Here is a 20,288-nt window from a genome sequence, read left to right as displayed (position 1 = left end):
CTGTACTGATCCTGAGTTACATCCTGTATTATACTCTAGAGCTGCACTCACTATTCTGCTGGTGCAGTCACTGTGTACATACATTACATTACTTATCCTGTACTGATCCTGAGTTACATCCTGTATTATACTCCAGAGCTGCACTCACTATTCTGCTGGTGCAGTCACTGTGTACTAACATTACATTACTTATCCTGTACTGATCCTGAGTTACATCCTGTATTATACTCCAGAGCTGCACTCACTATTCTGCTGGTGCAGTCACTGTGTACATACATTTCATTACTTATCCTGTACTGATCCTGAGTTGCATCCTGTATTATACTCCAGAGCTGCACTCACTATTCAGCTGGTGCAGTCCCTGTGTACATACATTACCTATCCTGCACTGATCCTGAGTTACATCCTGTTTTATACTCTAGAGCTGCACTCACTATTCTGCTGGTGCAATCACTATGTACATACATTACATTACTTATCCTGTACTGATCTCGAGTTACATCCTGTATTATACTCCAGAGCTGCAATCACTATTCTGCTGGTGGAGTCACTGTGTACATACATTACTTATCATGTACTGATCCTGAGTTACATCCTGTATTATACTCCAGAGCTGCACTCACTATTCTGCTGGTGCAGTCACTGTGTACATACATTACATTACTTATCCTGTACTGTTCCTGAGTTACATCCTGTATTATACTCCAGAGCTGCACTCACTATTCTGCTGGTGCAGTCACTATGTACATACATTACATTACTTATCATGTACTGATCCTGAGTTACATCCTGTATTATACTCCAGAGCTGCACTCACTATTCTGCTGGTGCAGTCACTGTGTACATACATTACTTATCCTGTACTGATCCTGAGTTACATCCTGTATTATACTCCAGAGCTGCTCTCACTATTCTGCTGGTGGAGTTACTGTGTAGATACATTACTTATCTTGTACTGATGTGGAGTTGTATCCTGTATTATGCTCCAGAGCTGCACTCACTATTCTGCCGGTGGAGTCACTGTGTACATACATAACAAGCTGCACTCAGTTTCTCTTGAACCCTATATAAGCCTTAATAAAAATGTACTTCCCCTTCCTCTGATTTCAGGTGACATTCCAATCGTCCCTCTTAATTTCATCGCCCTGTCATTCGCCTGCCCCTACAACAGGGACACCATCGAGGCTTGCGTCAGGGAGACCCTCAGTGCTTTTTCACGATCAATTGCTACTAAACAAAATGTGGAGTTTACCTTCAGGAGCATCGGGGCTCTTATCATTCGAGATCTGAAAGTTAAGATGAAGTTTTATAAAGAGTTTGTGAATAGTATGGACGGAACAGGAGCGGTGGTGAAATCCCTCTGTAATGTAAGTAAATAGCGTGAAGAATTTTCACGGGTACATTTTTTAGTGGTGTCGCATCACAGTGGGTGTTCTAGAGAAAGAACCTGTTGTGACTCCTAAAGTGATGGTGCCACAAAAACCACTGCATTTTGAGCATTTCTTACGACATTGGATTTTAGCCAGGTCCTCTGCAAATCTTCCGCCTAGAAAATCCACAGCAGACCCACCACGTGTGGCCGTACCCTAAATTTGATCTATTTGGAATGGATCTCTTTGGGTCAGCGTCAGGTGGTCTCCCTTCCTGCAGCCATGATGCTCACCTGTGAAATTATGAAAGCCATATAGGGTCAAACTTGTGCAGAAAGTCAACAGGTCATCTATAGACAGACCACAGAAGAAGAACCTTCTCCAAACTCAGAAGACCAACGACAATCTCTAGGGAAATGAGAGAGGAGTGTGTCAGATCACAAGGCTTTCCAACAAAAACAAAATAATCCTCAAGTAACCTGTATCCATGAGATCCCATTGAATGTCATCATTTGCTTCTTTTAGAGGCCGGGGACAGCTGATTCTGTCATGTCCTCAGGGGAAGACCACATGCTGCGCCCTCGATCTTGCAGTGCTCTTCTGTTCCCTAGGTAATATATTACGACTGCCTTCTGAGACTTGTCGTCTTCTGTCTGGGCCATCAGGCTTCTCTATGGTGTGTTCATGATTTGTTATCTCCATCCATCTGCTTGCTGATCATTCTCCTCTTCCAAAAGTTTTCTTTCTTCTTATAATATGTCCAGAGTAAGAGGATTCTTCAGTCTGGTCACCGTGATACCAAGTGGATTGGTCATAGATTCCAATTATTCACCTTTGCAAGCCTTCAACACCTTCAGTTCTCTGTTGAGTCGGGTCCATACTAATATGACACTTTAGTCTAGTCATCTGCTGAGCATTTTTCTTGACTTGATAAAGGAACCAAGGGTGTCTATACATTTCCTTTCTTCTAATTTTTGTGGATAGTTTTACATAATTTAGAGGGGTAGTCTTCATGAGCTTCATCAGCTGAAGGTCAGGCATCTGAAACAGTGGCTGGCTATGACCTGGCTGCTGCTACAGGGACAATGTAGTATTAGATGCCACCATTAAAATAACTAGTTGACCATAAACATGAACAGGTTGGGTCTAGCTTAGATGCCTTTGCAGCTCTTTGTTCTGTCTCATGGGTGTGGACCCGAACTGGATACCCACCTCAATGGTGTCTATATACCCTAGCAAAGCATACGGAAAAGTATAGGGTTCTCCTGAAGAGACTACCCCTACCTGGGCAGTGCAGGTTCTCAGTTTTGGGTGGCCCCAGCAGATTAAAAAGTTAAGGCCATAATCACACAATGGCAAAGTCGCTTAAATGTGTCTGGTCATTTAGGGACCACCGTAAGACTCTGGTCAAGGGGCTATGACAAAAAGTTGATTCTTTACAAGCCAGGAACGTGGTGACAGATTTGTCAGTTGCAGCCTCATTTGTCATTTCTTGTTTTCTGACTCATGCTGATTTACATTAGAATCGACATGAAAGGAACAGAAAAATCCACAGGTATGGAGACCATCCCGGAGGAAAATGGAGAGGTGGGGAGCGTGGAGGAACCAAAGTGTGACCTGCAACCAGACCGAGAAGAAGAGACCGACAAAGAGGAGCCGTTCTCCAGCAGAAGAGGTAGGAGAGGAGTCACAGCTTGACTCGTCAGGTGGAGATCCTGTCACTTGTCATAATCAGATATCAGCATTGGACTAGACACGATCTTGTTTCAGATTCAGACGTCATCATCTGTCCCTATCAGACGTGACTATTATATGAAGGATGAAAATAATCATTGGGCCTCCATTCACACTGGTGTTATGGCTGACGGTCTTTGAACAGATCGTAAAGAATTCCTGTTGGTTACTGAGGTTTTCATTTTCAGATTTGAGCTGAAGCTTAGGTGGGGTACTGGCTAGAAGATGCAAAGAAGTATCTCCTGAGAAAGAGAACCATCTGGAAACAGCTGTCTACGGATGGATATCTGGCTTGTTGTGTCCCAAGGTTTGTTAAAAAGTCGGATTGTGACTCTTAGGGAGCCACTTCCAGAAGGTGGCGCTAGCGAGATGGCTCTCATTTCTCAGAAGCTACCTCTTTGCAAACAGGTTTCTGCTAGACATACAGCTGAGATATGAGGTTTTCTTTGGTGGGGACCCTGGTAATTAAGCCGGGGATATGGATACTACAAGGTTCGTCAGGGTCAAAAACGTAATTTTGTATTTTTGGGCTCTGCGTTGCAGCTATTTTGTTAGTCAGACAGACAAAATGCTCGTTATGTAGTCTAAAAGTGCTGAGATTAAAAAAAATAAAAATTGCCATATATCAGTATCAGTAAGTCAGTTCGAATCCTAGAAAGTGTGAAGTTGCTGAGATGCTAATTCAGTGGTGGCGCCCAAGGGGACTGCGCTTCCAGTTGTCACAAAAATGGCCACCGCAGATGGCAAATGATCAATATCTTTAAGAAAAATGGCTACTGTCACTTCTTATTTACTAATATATAGCCGATTCTAGGTTTTGGGTACAAATGACGGTATTTTTACATGTTAGGCAGTATGCAGCACTGCGCTTTCTGGTTATTTCTGCCTTGATTATACTTAACCTGTTTGTTACACATGAATGTAATGCCGCCCCACCACCTGTCTACATATATGTCTATAATACGCATGGACAGTGTAAAATCCTGTGTATCCCTTTTACAGAGAACTCCGCTACCAAACGCTTGCTGAACAGACAGTACATTGTGCCTGCCACAGTTACCGCCATCAGCCTGAACGAAGACAAAATCCCAAAGCCAAAAACTGCTCCAGAAAGGTGAGCGGGAAAATAGGGAACTGGGGCTCATTTATTCTTCAATATGCTAGCGCTATCACAGCCACATCAGCTGCCAAACAGTGCAGTCACTAATGTAACACCGTATGTAGATACCGTGTCACTCACACTGGAGTGCACCGTCCACATCTAGTGGCACCATTCTTCTGCATAGAAGGTACTATATAGTAGTATAGTATTCTTGTACATAGAAGTAGTATTATAGCAGTTATATTCTTGTACATAGGAGCAGTATTATAGCAGTTATATTCTTGTACATAGGAGGCAGTATTATAGTAGTTATATTCTTGTACATAGGAGGCAGTATTATAGTAGTTATATTCTTGTACATAGGAGGCAGTATTATAGCAGTTATATTCTTGTACATAGGAGCAGTATTATAGTAGTTATATTCTTGTACATAGGAGCAGTATTATAGTAGTTATATTCTTGTACATAGGAGCAGTATTATAGTAGTTATATTCTTGTACATAGGAGCAGTATTGTAGTAGTTATATTCTTGTACATAGGAGCAGTATTATAGCAGTTATATTCTTGTACATAGGAGCAGTATTATAGTAGTTATATTCTTGTACATAGGAGCAGTATTATAGTAGTTATATTCTTGTACATAGGAGGCAGTATTATAGCAGTTATATTCTTGTACATAGGAGCAGTATTATAGTAGTTATATTCTTGTACATAGGAGCAGTATTATAGTAGTTATATTCTTGTACATAGGAGCAGTATTATAGTAGTTATATTCTTGTACATAGGAGCAGTATTGTAGTAGTTATATTCTTGTACATAGGAGCAGTATTGTAGTAGTTATATTCTTGTACATAGGAGCAGTATTTTAGTAGTTATATTCTTGTACATAGGAGCAGTATTATAGTAGTTATATTCTTGTACATAGGAGCAGTATTATAGTAGTTGTATTCTAGTACATAGGAGCAGTATTATAGTAGTTGTATTCTTGTACATAGGAGGAGTATTATAGTAGTTATATTCTTGTACATAGGAGGCAGTATTATAGTAGTTATATTCTTGTACATAGGAGCAGTATTATAGTAGTTATATTCTTGTACATAGGAGCAGTATTGTAGTAGTTATATTCTTGTACATAGGAGCAGTATTGTAGTAGTTATATTCTTGTACATAGGAGGCAATATTATAGTAGTTATATTCTTGTACATAGGAGGCAGTATTATAGTAGTTATATTCTTGTACATAGTAGCAGTATTATAGTAGTTATATTCTTGTACATAGTAGCAGTATTATAGTAGTTATATTCTTGTACATAGGAGCAGTATTATAGTAGTTATATTCTTGTACATAGGAGCAGTATTGTAGTAGTTATATTCTTGTACATAGGAGCAATATTGTAGTAGTTATATTCTTGTACATAGGAGGCAGTATTATAGTAGTTATATTCTTGTACATAGCAGGCAGTATTATAGTAGTTATATTCTTGTACATAGGAGCAGTATTATAGTAGTTATATTCTTGTACATAGGAGCAGTATTGTAGTAGTTATATTCTTGTACATAGGAGCAGTATTGTAGTAGTTATATTCTTGTACATAGGAGCAGTATTGTAGTAGTTATATTCTTGTACATAGGAGCAGTATTGTAGTAGTTATATTCTTGTACATAGGAGCAGTATTGTAGTAGTTATATTCTTGTACATAGGAGCAGTATTATAGTAGTTATATTCTTGTACATAGGAGCAGTATTTTAGTAGTTATATTCCTGTACATAGGAGCAGTATTATAGTAGTTATATTCTTGTACATAGGAGGCAGTATTATAGGAGTTATATTCTAGTACATAGGAGCAGTATTATAGTAGTTGTATTCTTGTACATAGGAGCAGTATTATAGTAGTTATATTCTTGTACATAGGAGGCAGTATTATAGTAGTTATATTCTTGTACATAGGAGCAGTATTATAGTAGTTATATTCTTGTACATAGGAGCAGTATTATAGTAGTTATATTCTTGTACATAGGAGCAGTATTATAGTAGTTATATTCTTGTACATAGGAGCAGTATTATAGTAGTTATATTCTTGTACATAGGAGCAGTATTGTAGTAGTTATATTCTTGTACATAGGAGCAGTATTGTAGTAGTTATATTCTTGTACATAGGAGCAGTATTGTAGTAGTTATATTCTTGTACATAGGAGCAGTATTGTAGTAGTTATATTCTTGTACATAGGAGCAGTATTGTAGTAGTTATATTCTTGTACATAGGAGACAGTATTATAGTAGTTATATTCTTGTACATAGGAGCAGTATTATAGTAGTTATATTCTTGTACATAGGAGCAGTATTATAGTAGTTATATTCTTGTACATAGGAGCAGTATTATAGTAGTTATATTCTTGTACATAGGAGGCAGTATTATAGTAGTTATATTCTTGTACATAGGAGCAGTATTGTAGTAGTTATATTCTTGTACATAGGAGCAGTATTATAGTAGTTATATTCTTGTACATAGGAGCAGTATTTTAGTAGTTATATTCCTGTACATAGGAGCAGTATTATAGTAGTTATATTCTTGTACATAGGAGGCAGTATTATAGGAGTTATATTCTAGTACATAGGAGCAGTATTATAGTAGTTGTATTCTTGTACATAGGAGCAGTATTATAGTAGGTATATTCTTGTACATAGGAGGCAGTATTATAGTAGTTATATTCTTGTACATAGGAGCAGTATTATAGTAGTTATATTCTTGTACATAGGAGCAGTATTATAGTAGTTATATTCTTGTACATAGGAGCAGTATTATAGTAGTTATATTCTTGTACATAGGAGCAGTATTATAGTAGTTGTATTCTTATACATAGGAGCAGTATTATAGTAGTTATATTCTTGTACATAGGAGCAGTATTATAGTAGTTATATTCTTGTACATAGGAGCAGTATTATAGTAGTTATATTCTTGTACATAGGAGCAGTATTATAGTAGTTATATTCTTGTACATAGGAGCAGTATTATAGTAGTTATATTCTTGTACATAGGAGCAGTATTTTAGTAGTTATATTCTTGTACATAGGAGCAGTATTATAGTAGTTATATTCTTGTACATAGGAGCAGTATTATAATAGTTATATTCTTGTACATAGGAGCAGTATTATAGTAGTTATATTCTTGTATATAGGAGCAGTATTATAGTAGTTATATTCTTGTACATAGGAGAAGTATTATAGTAGTTATATTCTTGTACATAGGAGCAGTATTATAGTAGTTATATTCTTGTACATAGGAGCAGTATTATAGTAGTTATATTCTTGTACATAGGAGCAGTATTATAGTAGTTATATTCTTGTACATAGGAGCAGTATTATAGTAGTTATATTCTTGTACATAGGAGAAGTATTATAGTAGTTATATTCTTGTACATAGGAGCAGTATTATAGTAGTTATATTCTTGTACATAGGAGCAGTATTATAGTAGTTATATTCTTGTACATAGGAGGCAGTATTATAGTAGTTATATTCTTGTACATAAGAACAGTATTATAGTAGTTATATTCTTGTACATAGGAGGCAGTATTATAGTAGTTATATTCTTGTACATATGAGCAGTATTATAGTAGTTATATTCTTGTACATAGGAGCAGTATTATAGTAGTTATATTCTTGTACATAGGAGGCAGTATTATAGTAGTTATATTCTTGTACATAGGAGCAGTATTATAGTAGTTATATTCTTGTACATAGGAGCAGTATTATAGTAGTTATATTCTTGTACATATGAGCAGTATTATAGTAGTTATATTCCTGTACATAGGAGGCAGTATTATAGTAGTTATATTCTTGTACATAGGAGCAGTATTACAGTAGTTATATTCTTGTACATAGGAGCAGTATTATAGTAGTTATATTCTTGTACATAGGAGCAGTATTATAGTAGTTATATTCTTGTATATAGGAGCAGTATTACAGTAGTTATATTATTGTACATAGGAGCAGTATTATAGTAGTTATATTCTTGTACATAGGAGCAGTATTATAGTAGTTATATTCTTGTACATAGGGGCAGTATTATAGTAGTTATATTCTTGTACATAGGAGCAGTATTATAGTAGTTATATTCTTGTACATAGGGGCAGTATTATAGTAGTTATATTCTTGTATATAGGAGGCAGTATTATAGTAGTTATATGCTTGTACATAGGAGCAGTATTATAGTAGTTATATTCTTGTACATAGGAGGCAGTATTATAGTAGTTATATGCTTGTACATAGGAGCAGTATTATAGTAGTTATATTCTTGTACATAGGAGGCAGTATTATAGTAGTTATATTCTTGTACATAGGAGCAGTATTATAGTAGTTATATTCTTGTACATAGGAGCAGTATTACAGTAGTTATATTATTGTATATAGGAGGCAGTATTATAGTAGTTATATGCTTGTACATAGGAGCAGTATTATAGTAGTTATATTCTTGTACATAGGAGGCAGTATTATAGTAGTTATATGCTTGTACATAGGAGCAGTATTATAGTAGTTATATTCTTGTACATAGGAGGCAGTATTATAGTAGTTATATTCTTGTACATAGGAGCAGTATTATAGTAGTTATATTCTTGTACATAGGAGCAGTATTACAGTAGTTATATTATTGTACATAGGAGGCAGTATTATAGTAGTTATATTCTTGTACATAGGAGCAGTATTATAGTAGTTATATTCTTGTACATAGGAGCAGTATTACAGTAGTTATATTATTGTACATAGGAGGCAGTATTATAGTAGTTATATTCTTGTACATAGGGGCAGTATTATAGTAGTTATATTCTTGTATATAGGAGGCAGTATTATAGTAAGTCTAGGTCCTTTAACTGAATCTTTCTTCTTGATGACGGTAGCCTAGCTATGTCTAGGAATACGGCATTGTCTCCATTTTGTGGTCCCTGTATCTAGGCTCATATTAAGAGCAGGTTCCTGTCTTTATTCTTGTTGGGCTCATTAACAATTCATTGCCCTGACAAAATGTTCCCTTAATGGTTTTAAATGTTTCAGAGGACGATGTGAGTTTTATTCAAAAGTATCAGCTGTCAGCGAGTTGCTGAAAGCTGGATAGAGAGATGGCGGGGGGGGGGATGATTTACGGGTCAGTGGTGTATTTTTTTTTACCTTTTGAAATGGACACCGGGTTTGGTTGGATACACTCCATGTCCTCAGTAGACTTGTTACGTACGGCTGCAATAGTATTATTATTATTTTTTTTGAAAAGCCCATTCAGATCTATATATTAATTATTTTGTTGCATTTCTGTTGGATGTTGGATTATCAGATATTCCGGTTTATTAGACGGCCATAAAGAAATTTACTTGTAATGCTGAGGGCCTCATGAAAGACAGCTTACAACACGAATTTGTCTCCCGGTTGCTTTGCTCTGCCCTTATTTTACGTCTGGTGATGACATGCCCGATTGTCAACCTTTCTGGATTATCAAACTATGTGTGCTCTTTAAAGGGGTTGTCCGGGATTTTGATATTTATGGCCTATCTTCAAGACTGTCCACCAATATCAGATCGGCGGGGGTCTGACGCCCTGTACCTCTGCCGATCAGCTGTTACCGTTGACCGCACAATGGACTGTGTATTTCCGGTGCTGACTTCCGGCACCAGAGCAACAAGGTACCAGCTGATTGGCATGGTTGTGCTGTGTCAGACCCCTGCCGATATAATATTAATGGCCTATCCTGAGGATATCGAAATCCTGCACAGTATTATATGGCTGTACATGATATGGTACATGATGGTATTATAGGCTAATATTATCAAAAACGGTCTAAAATGGTTTGCATGGGTGCTGGTTTTCTTGACCCAAAATCTTTAATGGTGTCAATGAAAATTCTGCCAATAGACAAGTCATAGTGGAGTCAATGTTCTAGCCAATCACGCAATGATATAATTTATATATTTTATTTTTTGTATGATGGCTATAACCTAACCCAGCTTTATTGGCAGAGCCTCCTGGTCCTGTTGTCCCTGCGCCCCTCTATAAATTGTCCTCCGACCACCGTCATTAGGTCTTTTCGGAGACTCTGTGGTCACTGAGACGGGAAGTGATGTCATCTGACTGACAGATGTCAATCATTTGGATCAGAGGAGAACATCACACCGGAAATGAGAGCCTTCGTCCTACACGGCAGGTTGTCTCCGTTTGGTAAGTCCCATGCTGACCTGTCATTGAATTCTCTCTTTCAATTCATTATTCAGATTGGGATCTCCAGCTTCTATGAATATTCCAAGAGCGGACCCTGAAGTCAACCAAACTAATGTGCTACAGATAAGGCCACCCCCTGCGTGCCTGGACCACTGTCGAGCAGGGCAGGTATAAGGCGTAGATACTGATGATACGCAATAAGAAGTTCTTAAAGGGGTATCCGGTTTCTAAAAATAAAGAAATAAAAACCAGCAGTAAATGCTATGAAAAAAACAGTACTTACCTCTATCCATCCTACACCGATCCAGTGCAGGGTTTTCTGGTGGTCTCCCGGCCTTTGTTTACAAGTGACCAGCACATGATCACTGTGTCACTGCAGCCAATCGGTAGCCTCAGCCACCATGTATCATACTGCAGTGATCACATGCTGGTCGCATGTAAATAAAGTAACGGGGGCTGCCGGAGCATCAGTGTTTTTATATCATTTGCTGTTTTTTTTTTTAGCTGGATAACCCCTTTTAATAACTAGTTATTACAGAAGACACTTGAAGGTGATTAGATAGAGCATAATTTGAAAACCATTGTTTTACATGGTGTCTGCCAGCAGTTTTGACCATTCAAAACTGCTGACAGCACTAGGTAGGGGCTGGGGAGAGCAGTACAAACATAACTTTTGTAGTGTGAATATGAACTTTTTATTCTGTAAGGTTCTGCTCCTGCAAGTGCCCCTGCTTCACTATGTATTGAGCTGCTTCACAGGCCCCGCCCTCCGCTCTGAGTGACAGCTATAGCCGTCTTCTGGTTGGATGCTGTAGCTGTCACTCAGAGCTAAAGGGGCGTAAAACAGATTCAGAGATCAATTCACAGGGAAGCTCAGCGACCAAGGGACTTGCAGGAGCAGAATCTGGCAGAATATAACTTCATGCTCACACTACTTCTTATAATAGGAGCTATGTTTTTCCCGCTCTCTCCAGCCCCTACCCAGTGCTGTCTTTAGTTTGCATGGTCAAAACTGCTGACAGACTCCCTTTAAAGGGGTTGCCTGCCATTTTGATGGCTTATAGGTCATCAGTATTAGATTGGCGGGGTTCTGACTCCGATCAGCTGTTTGAAAAGACCATGCTGGTCTGGTGAGCGCTGCAGCCTCTTCTTCGGCCAGCGATGTCACGTTCATCGGTCAAGTGGCCTATGTGCAGTTCAGTCCCATACCAAGTGAATGGGGTTGAGCTGCAATACCAACCAAGCAGTGCCACTGTGCAATGTACGGTGTTGTGCTTGGTTAGCTTTGAGGAGGCTGTTTGCCCCAGCATCGTCAGGGATCCTATATGGGATCCTATATGTCGGACCCCCACCGATCAGATACTGATCAATATTAAACACCCAGAAAACCCCTTTAGGATCTTACAATATAGACTGAGCTGGGATTGGAGACTCTGAGGACAACGTGCCTGCTTCTGAGGCACTGCAGGTGCAATGGTATCACGAAGACCCTTTGTGGCTCCGAATCCCCATCTACATCAACAACCACATCATATCTGGCCTGAATAAAGGAAATTGTATGTTTATACATGTGGCTGCCTGAAATTTGCTTATTTGGAGCTAAATACATATATAAACGCACATATCTGCTACCACTGGATGAGTAAGGTAAGCTGTACGGTAGATACTGATATGGATGATGATCTGCTAGATCAGGGATCAGCAACCTCCGTCACTCCAGCTGTTCTGAAACTACAACTCCTAGAGTGCTCCTTTCACTTCTATGGGAGTTAGAACAACAGCCGAGCATGTTTGCACGCTGGGAGTTGTAGTTTCACAGCAGCTGGAGTGCCAAAGGTTGCTGATCCCTGCGCTAGATTCTCATTTCTGTAATTTTAGTTGGCGACTTTTCTTCATTTCTATAATCACAGAATTTCCAGCGATTATTTTCTTAGAAGCTGAGAGTCTTGTGGGTAAAGGCGTGCGGTGCTACGGACATATGTAAAAGATCATGGCAGGTGACACAGATAGCAGGGTCTCTGTGTGGGCGTTCTGTTCCTATAATAAGCTGCCCATATGTATGTATGTGATAAAAGTCGTCCAAAATAGCCTCTGTGTGAAATCAGAGATTATGGCTGACCATCTTTTCAGAGTGATGTGCAAATTATTATTCACAATGGTAGACTACTGGGTGATGCTATAGTGGGGGCGGTATTCTTCCGAGATGTTATCGTGGGTGGTATACCTCCATGATCTGCCAATAGGCAGTAGTGAGGCTCATTGCAATGTCTCCTGAAGGTCTCCATTCTCTTCATCACTTTACACTATTGGTTTCGGCAGTGACCTGTCTGTACATTCCACCAAGAAACCTCTTTCAAAGACAAACCACCCAGGTCATGACTACCATATTGGTAGCAGAGCCAGAGCCTCCACTTTGAGCTCTCACCAGAGCTACACCCGACATAGAGAGAAACTAGCCTGTCACCTGCGCCCCAGACCTCACCAGCTTACCCCTCCCCTCTCTCTACCACCGGCATACTACCCCCTGGAGTCTAGGCTGTCTCTCATGGCCTTGATCATAACTGATGAAAATGTAAAGGCCAGAGACCCCAAGGAGACACTGTGACGAACCACCCTACCGTCCTCACAGATCCAGGAGTCCATGCCCAGCGCACAGAAGTACCGCATGCTATAGACTGCCAAACAGGTGATCTCAGTCTGGATTTTGTGGCTGAAACCACAAGCATGATCACCAAAAGCAGCTGCTCCTCTGCGCATGCCTACTATGTTGGAGCAGAAGCACTGCTTCTGGGGGGGGGGGGGGGATACCCCTGTAATACAAAGGTAGCACGGGGCGGGACACACAATGCAGAGCCATATGGCCTTACGTGCTTCCATGTACATGAGGCCTTAGTTCCAAATGTTTAAAGGGGTTTTTAAGGACTTAAAGGGGTTATCCAATGGGGGGAGCAGCCAATATCAGGCCGCGGCCGGTCGCTCCATCAGGAGCTACGTGGGTGTCGGCGAGCGGGGGAGAGTATAACCTGTATGAGGTACCCGGGCATTTTGAGGGGCATTATAGGGGTTGGATAACCCCTTTAAGTCCCTTTTACACAGACCGGTGATCGGGCAGATTATTGGGGATGAGCAGGGACAATGGATTTTTATGGGGACAAATGATTGCTGTATTGATCTCCATACAGCGGAGGTGATTGCTACAGGTAAATGCAGCCCTCATCCCCGCTAACGATCGGGCAATTATCAGGAACATTTGCTTAGTTTCTGATAATCTGCTAGATCATTGCTCCGTGTTAAAGGACCTTAGGACAGGTCATCAATATCAGCTTGGTGGAGATCTGACACCTGACACCCCCACAGATTAGCTCTTTCGGGCAGCTGCTGGCATCGGAAACTGTAGAGTGGATTGAAGGCTTTGTCCACTGTCGTTTCTGACACCGGTGTACTGTAGCTCAGCTCCCATTGAGCTGCAGTACCCCCAGCATGGTCACTACCCGCTGGGCTTCTGCTTCTGTATACCCGAAAAGAGTCGAGTAGTGGGGTTGCCTGACCAATCTGATATTGATGACCTATCCTGAGACCTAATACTTCTCACAGCTGAGGATTTGTAACAATCATTTCCAGTCTAGACAATCTGGGGCTAGCTAAACAGTCTGGACCCAACACCGATACATCCTAATTGCACTGATACATTGTAACAAACTGTCAGTACAGGAGATAGATTTGTCCTACTTACGTCTTTGGATCAAAGAGGGCTGCCTATAATGGATGCAAGTCTAACCAACCCTCAGCTGTGAACGGTTTAATCCAGCCTACTTCGACAGCATTGGGGGTCATTTACTATCATTTTTACGACAGTTTAAGATACATTTTGCGACTTTTTTTAACATCCAGATTTATTTAGCTCATGTTCAGCATGCCTTTGATATACAGTAGAGACCAGAAGTTTGGACACACCTTCTCATTCAAAGAGTTTTCTTTATTTTCATGACTATGAAGGCATCAAAACTATGAATTAACACATGTGGAATTATATACATAACAAACAAGTGTGAAACAACTGAAAATATGTCATATTCTAGGTTCTTCAAAGTAGCCACCTTTTGCTTTGATTGCTGCTTTGCACACTCTTGGCATTCTCTTGATGAGCTTCAAGAGGTAGTCCCCTGAAATGGTCTTCCAACAGTCTTGAAGGAGTTCCCAGAGATGCTTAGCACTTGTTGGCCCTTTTGCCTTCACTCTGCGGTCCAGCTCACCCCAAACCATCTCGATTGGTTCAGGTCCGGTGACTGTGGAGGCCAGGTCATCTGGCGCAGCACTCCATCACTCTCCTTCATGGTCAAATAGCCCTTACTTTCAAAGTTTTCCCAATTTTTCGGCTGACTGACTGACCTTCATTTCTTAAAGTAATAATGGCCACTCGTTTTTCTTTACTTAGCTGCTTTTTTCTTGCCATAATACAAATTCTAACAGTCTATTCAGTAGGACTATCAGCTGTGTATCCACCTGACTTCTCCTCAACGCCACTGATGGTCCCAACCCCCTATCATAAGGCAAGAAATCCCACTTATTAAACCCGACAGGGCACACCTGTGAAGTGAAAACCATTTCAGGGGACTACCTCTTGAAGCTCATCGAGAGAATGCCAAGAGTGTGCAAAGCAGTAATCAAAGCAAAAGGTGGCTACTTTGAAGAACCTAGAATATTACATATTTTCAGTTGTTTCACACTTGTTTGTTATGTATATAATTCCACATGTGTTAATTCATAGTTTTGATGCCTTCAGTGTGAATCTACAATTTTCATAGTCATGAAAATAAAGAAAACTCTATGAATGAGAATGTGTGTCCAAACTTTTGGTCTGTACTGTATGCGCAGGTACATCTGCATGTCGGTGCATGCAGATTTACCAGGATTTACGACCGTATCATGGCTGCTTGACACCTTGTAGTGGAGTTTCTCAGAAACTTACTTTAAAACAGCCAGGAGCCGCAGTCAGTCAGCAGAAGGGGGCTCTCGAGTGCCCAGGCATATTACAACCGGCAGGGGCATGTAGCATTGCCAGAGCCGTCACCCATGCTCTCAGTGTTCCTCTGCAGGAATTGTGCTACCTGTGCCTACAGCGTGCCCAGAAAAACATCCCAGTGTATTTTACGGAAGAGCGGAAACTGCGAGAAAGGGAAGAGGAGCGGGTCCTACAGCAGTATCAGCACATGAAGGACCAGGAGGCCATACTCAAGTCCCAGGTATGTTCTGTAACATTATGTATGCCAGGGGCTGGGCCCCGGAATATTTCTCTGTATGTAGATACAGCACCTGTGGAGGGGAGAGCACACATGCTGCGCCACTTGTGGATTGACATACATTATTAATTGTCACATGCATGCATGTAACCTCCCCTCCACCGGTGCTGTATCTGCATACAGTGAAATATATTATATACATGTAATGGCAGAACCAAGCTCAGTACATAAATACAAAACTGGAACCAAGCACAGTGCAGATATACAGCGCACCGGAACCAAGCACAGTGCAGATATACAGCACCGGAACCAAGCACAGTGCAGATATACAGCACCGGAACCAAACACAGTGCAGATATACAGCACACCGGAACTAAGCACAGTGCAGATATACAGCACCGGAACCAAGCACAGTGCAGATAGACAGCACACCGGAACTAAGCACAGTGCAGATATACAGCGCCAGAACCAAGCACAGTGCAGATATACAGCACCGGAACCAAGCACAGTGCAGATATACAGCGCACCGGAACCAAGCACAGTGCAGATATACAGCACCGGAACCAAGCACAGTGCAGATATACAGCACCGGAACCAAACACAGTGCAGATATACAGCACCGGAACCAAGCACAGTGCAGATATACAGCACCGGAACCAAGCACAGTGCAGATATACAGCACCGGAACCAAGCACAGTGCAGATATACAGCACCGGAACCAAACACAGTGCAGATATACAGCACACCGGAACTAAGCACAGTGCAGATATACAGCACACCGGAACTAAGCACAGTGCAGATATACAGCACCGGAACCAAACACAGTGCAGATATACAGCACCGGAACCAAACACAGTGCAGATATACAGCACACCGGAACTAAGCACAGTGCAGATATACAGCACCGGAACCAAGCACAGTGCAGATATACAGCACACCGGAACCAAGCACAGTGCAGATATACAGCACCGGAACCAAGCACAGTGCAGATATACAGCACCGGAACCAAGCACAGTGCAGATATACAGCACCGGAACCAAGCACAGTGCAGATATACAGCACCGGAACCAAGCACAGTGCATATATACAGCACCGGAACCAAGCACAGTGCAGATATACAGCGCACCGGAACTAAGCACAGTGCAGATATACAGCGCACCAGAACTAAGCACAGTGCAGATATACAGCACCAGCTTAATTCAGATACCATATTCATAGTCAGGTTAGTCCCTGCCATGTCAGTCGTGAAACTACAGTTCCCAGTATGGCCTGAACAGGTATGTCTGGAGTTGTTTCACAAAATAATGCTGTTGACTATACGAGCTACTCATCATACACAGTCAGTGGCAGAATAAACATTTACATTTAGTGACCCACAGGTGACGTCTCCTCCAGAGTTATTCTCCATCTGGTTCAGACCACCATGATGACTTCTCTCAGCCACGACTCGTCTCTGCAGAGTTTGCCGGCCAAAGCATGCCCGAACAGCCTATAGCTATCAATCAGCCTACAGCAGAGCAGTATAGTGTCACACACTCAATGCCTACTATAAATAGTGCCACTTGCTCTCTGCCCACTTTATATAGTGCCTCTCACCTGTGCCCCCTGTATATAGTGCCCTGTATATAGTGCCTCCTGCCTGCTATGCCCCCCGGTATATTGTGCCTATTGCCTGCTGTTCCCCCTGTATATAATGTCTATGCAATCTCTATATAGAGCCTTTTGCCTGTGCTCCCTGTACTATGTACTATGCCTCATGTATGTAAAGTCTGTTGTCTGTGCCGCCTATATATACTTCCTCCTGCCTGCTGTGCCCCACGTATCTAGTGTTTCCTGCCTGATGTGCCCCTCATATATAATGCCTCCTACCTACTTTGTCCCCCTGTGCCCTGTATATAATGCCTGCTGTGCCCAAATATATACTGCCTCCAGCCTGCTGTGCCACCAGTATGTACTGCCTCCAGCCTGCTGTGCCACCAGTATGTACTGCCTCCAGCCTGCTGTGCCACCTGTATGTACTGCCTCTAGCCTGCTGTGCTCCACGTATCTAATGTCTCCTGCCTGATGTGCCCCTCATATATAATGCCTCCTAACTACTTTGTCCCCCTGTGCCCTGTATATAATGCCTGCTGTGCCACCTGTATGTACTGCTTCCAGCCTGCTATGCCACCAGTATGTACTGCTTCCAGCCTGCTGTGCCACCAGTATGTACTGCCTCCAGCCTGCTGTGCCATCTGTATGTACTGCCTCCAGCCTGCTGTGCCTCCTGTATGTACTGCCTCCAGCCTGCTGTGCCTCCTGTATGTACTGCCTCCAGCCTGCTGTGCCACCTGTATGTGCTGCCTCCAGCCTGCTGTGCCTCCTGTATGTACTGCCTCCAGCCTGCTGTGCCTCCTGTATGTACTGCCTCCAGCCTGCTGTGCCTCCTGTATGTACTGCCTCCAGCCTGCTGTGCCTCCTGTATGTACTGCCTCCAGCCTGCTGTGCCTCCTGTATGTACTGCCTCCAGCCTGCTGTGCCTCCTGTATGTACTGCCTCCAGCCTGCTGTGCCTCCTGTATGTACTGCCTCCAGCCTGCTGTGCCTCCTGTATGTACTGCCTCCAGCCTGCTGTGCCACCTGTATGTGCTGCCTCCAGCCTGCTGTGCCACCTGTATGTACTGCCTCCAGCCTGCTGTGCCTCCTGTATGTACTGCCTCCAGCCTGCTGTGCCACCAGTATGTACTGCCTCCAGCCTGCTGTGCCTCCTGTATGTGCTGCCTCCAGCCTGCTGTGCCTCCTGTATGTACTGCCTCCAGCCTGCTGTGCCTCCTGTATGTACTGCCTCCAGCCTGCTGTGCCACCTGTATGTACTGCCTCCAGCCTGCTGTGCCTCCTGTATGTACTGCCTCCAGCCTGCTGTGCCTCCTGTATGTACTGCCTCCAGCCTGCTGTGCCTCCTGTATGTACTGCCTCCAACCTGCTGTGCCTCCTGTATGTACTGCCTCCAGCCTGCTGTGCCTCCTGTATGTACTGCCTCCAGCCTGCTGTGCCTCCTGTATGTACTGCCTCCAGCCTGCTGTGCCTCCTGTATGTACTGCCTCCAGCCTGCTGTGCCTCCTGTATGTACTGCCTCCAGCCTGCTGTGCCTCCTGTATGTACTGCCTCCAGCCTGCTTTGACCCCTTTCCCCCCTGTATGTATTCCCTCTCGCTTGCTGTACCACTCACAGAAACAAACACACACACACACACACACACACACACACACACACACAGAGTATGAGCATACTCACCTCATGTCCCGGGTCCCACGATGTCCTGCAGTGATGCAGGCCTGGCTTCTTCTTGGCGAAAAGTCGCAGGGGGGCACAATGCATCACGCCATCTGCAACACAGAAGAGTGCCGAATCATGGCTGGGGAGGGAAATAATGGTTTCCTTGTCCCGCCAGTTGTATAGCTGTATCTGCGTCCTGAGGATATATGAGTGTAGAGCCCCCTGAACCTGCTTGAATCACTGGGTGCCTAGTAGAGGGGGCTCAAAGCACCCAGCTCCTTCCAGCCTAGCGCTGCCCTGCCGACACCTCCTCTTGATTACATGTCAGGAGGACAGAGTCACTAGACCTATGTCCTGATGCTAATTAGCTCTAGCCGCACTGGTAATAATGTCATTGATAAATGACAAGGAGGGGAGCAGGCACAAGTCAGTTATGTGAACCCGGGCCCTCTTAACGCCACGAGCGCCGTCGCAGCCGCTATGGCTGCTGTGGTGGTAATTCCACCACTGATGTATGCCATATTCGCAGGTGCCCTACCTTAAAGGGATCATCACACTAGGACAGCCCCTGTCTGTATGCTATATTATATAAAAACAAAAAGTTGTATCACTCTGTACAAACATTACATGACTTACCCTGTAGTGATCCTGCGTTACGTCCCGTGTTATCCTCCAGAGCTGCACTCACTATTCTGCTGGAGGAGTCACTGTGTACATACATTACATTACTTATCCTGTACTGATCCTGAGTTACATCCTGTATTATACTCCAGAGCTGCACTCACTATTCTGCTGGTGGAGTCATTGTGTACATACATTACATTACTTATCCTGTACTGATCCTGAGTTACATCCTGCATTATACTCCAGAGCTGTACTCACTATTCTGCTGGTGCAGTCACTGTGTACATACATAACATTACTTATCCTGTACTGATCCTGAGTTACATCCTGTATTATACTCCAGAGCTGCACTCACTATTCTGCTGGTGGAGTCATTGTGTACATACATTACATTACTTATCCTGTACTGATCCTGAGTTACATCCTGCATTATACTCCAGAGCTGCACTCACTATTCTGCTGGTGGAGTCACTGTGTACATACATTACATTACTTATCCTGTACTGATCCTGAGTTACACCCTGTATTATACTCCAGAGCTGCACTCACTATTCTGCTGGTGGAGTCATTGTGTACATACATTACATTACTTATCCTGTACTGATCCTGAGTTACATCCTGTATTATACTCCAGAGCTGCACTCACTATTCTGCTGGTGGAGTCACTGTGTACATACATTACATTACTTATCCTGTACTGATCCTGAGTTACATCATGTATTATACTCCAGAGCTGTACTCACTATTCTGCTGGTGCAGTCACTG

General features: G+C 42.4%; 1 protein-coding gene across 1 annotated transcript in view; it reads left to right on the top strand.

Annotated features, from left to right (window-relative positions):
• The window catches only part of CCDC81 (coiled-coil domain containing 81), a 48,286-nt gene that overhangs the window by 14,287 nt on the left and 13,711 nt on the right, over positions 1-20,288 (top strand). The window contains exons 5-10 of the mRNA XM_040422644.1: positions 1,111-1,367; positions 1,896-1,981; positions 2,894-3,045; positions 4,107-4,218; positions 10,459-10,573; positions 15,502-15,648. Coding sequence (XP_040278578.1) covers positions 1,111-1,367; positions 1,896-1,981; positions 2,894-3,045; positions 4,107-4,218; positions 10,459-10,573; positions 15,502-15,648 — 869 coding nt within the window. The remainder of the gene's footprint in view (positions 1-1,110; positions 1,368-1,895; positions 1,982-2,893; positions 3,046-4,106; positions 4,219-10,458; positions 10,574-15,501; positions 15,649-20,288) is intronic.

This window comes from Bufo bufo, chromosome 3, assembly GCF_905171765.1.
Source record: "Bufo bufo chromosome 3, aBufBuf1.1, whole genome shotgun sequence".
In the NCBI taxonomy this organism is placed as follows: Eukaryota; Metazoa; Chordata; class Amphibia; order Anura; family Bufonidae; genus Bufo; species Bufo bufo.
Note: the sequence above shows the minus strand (reverse complement) of the source record. Positions and strands in the feature narration are given on the sequence as shown.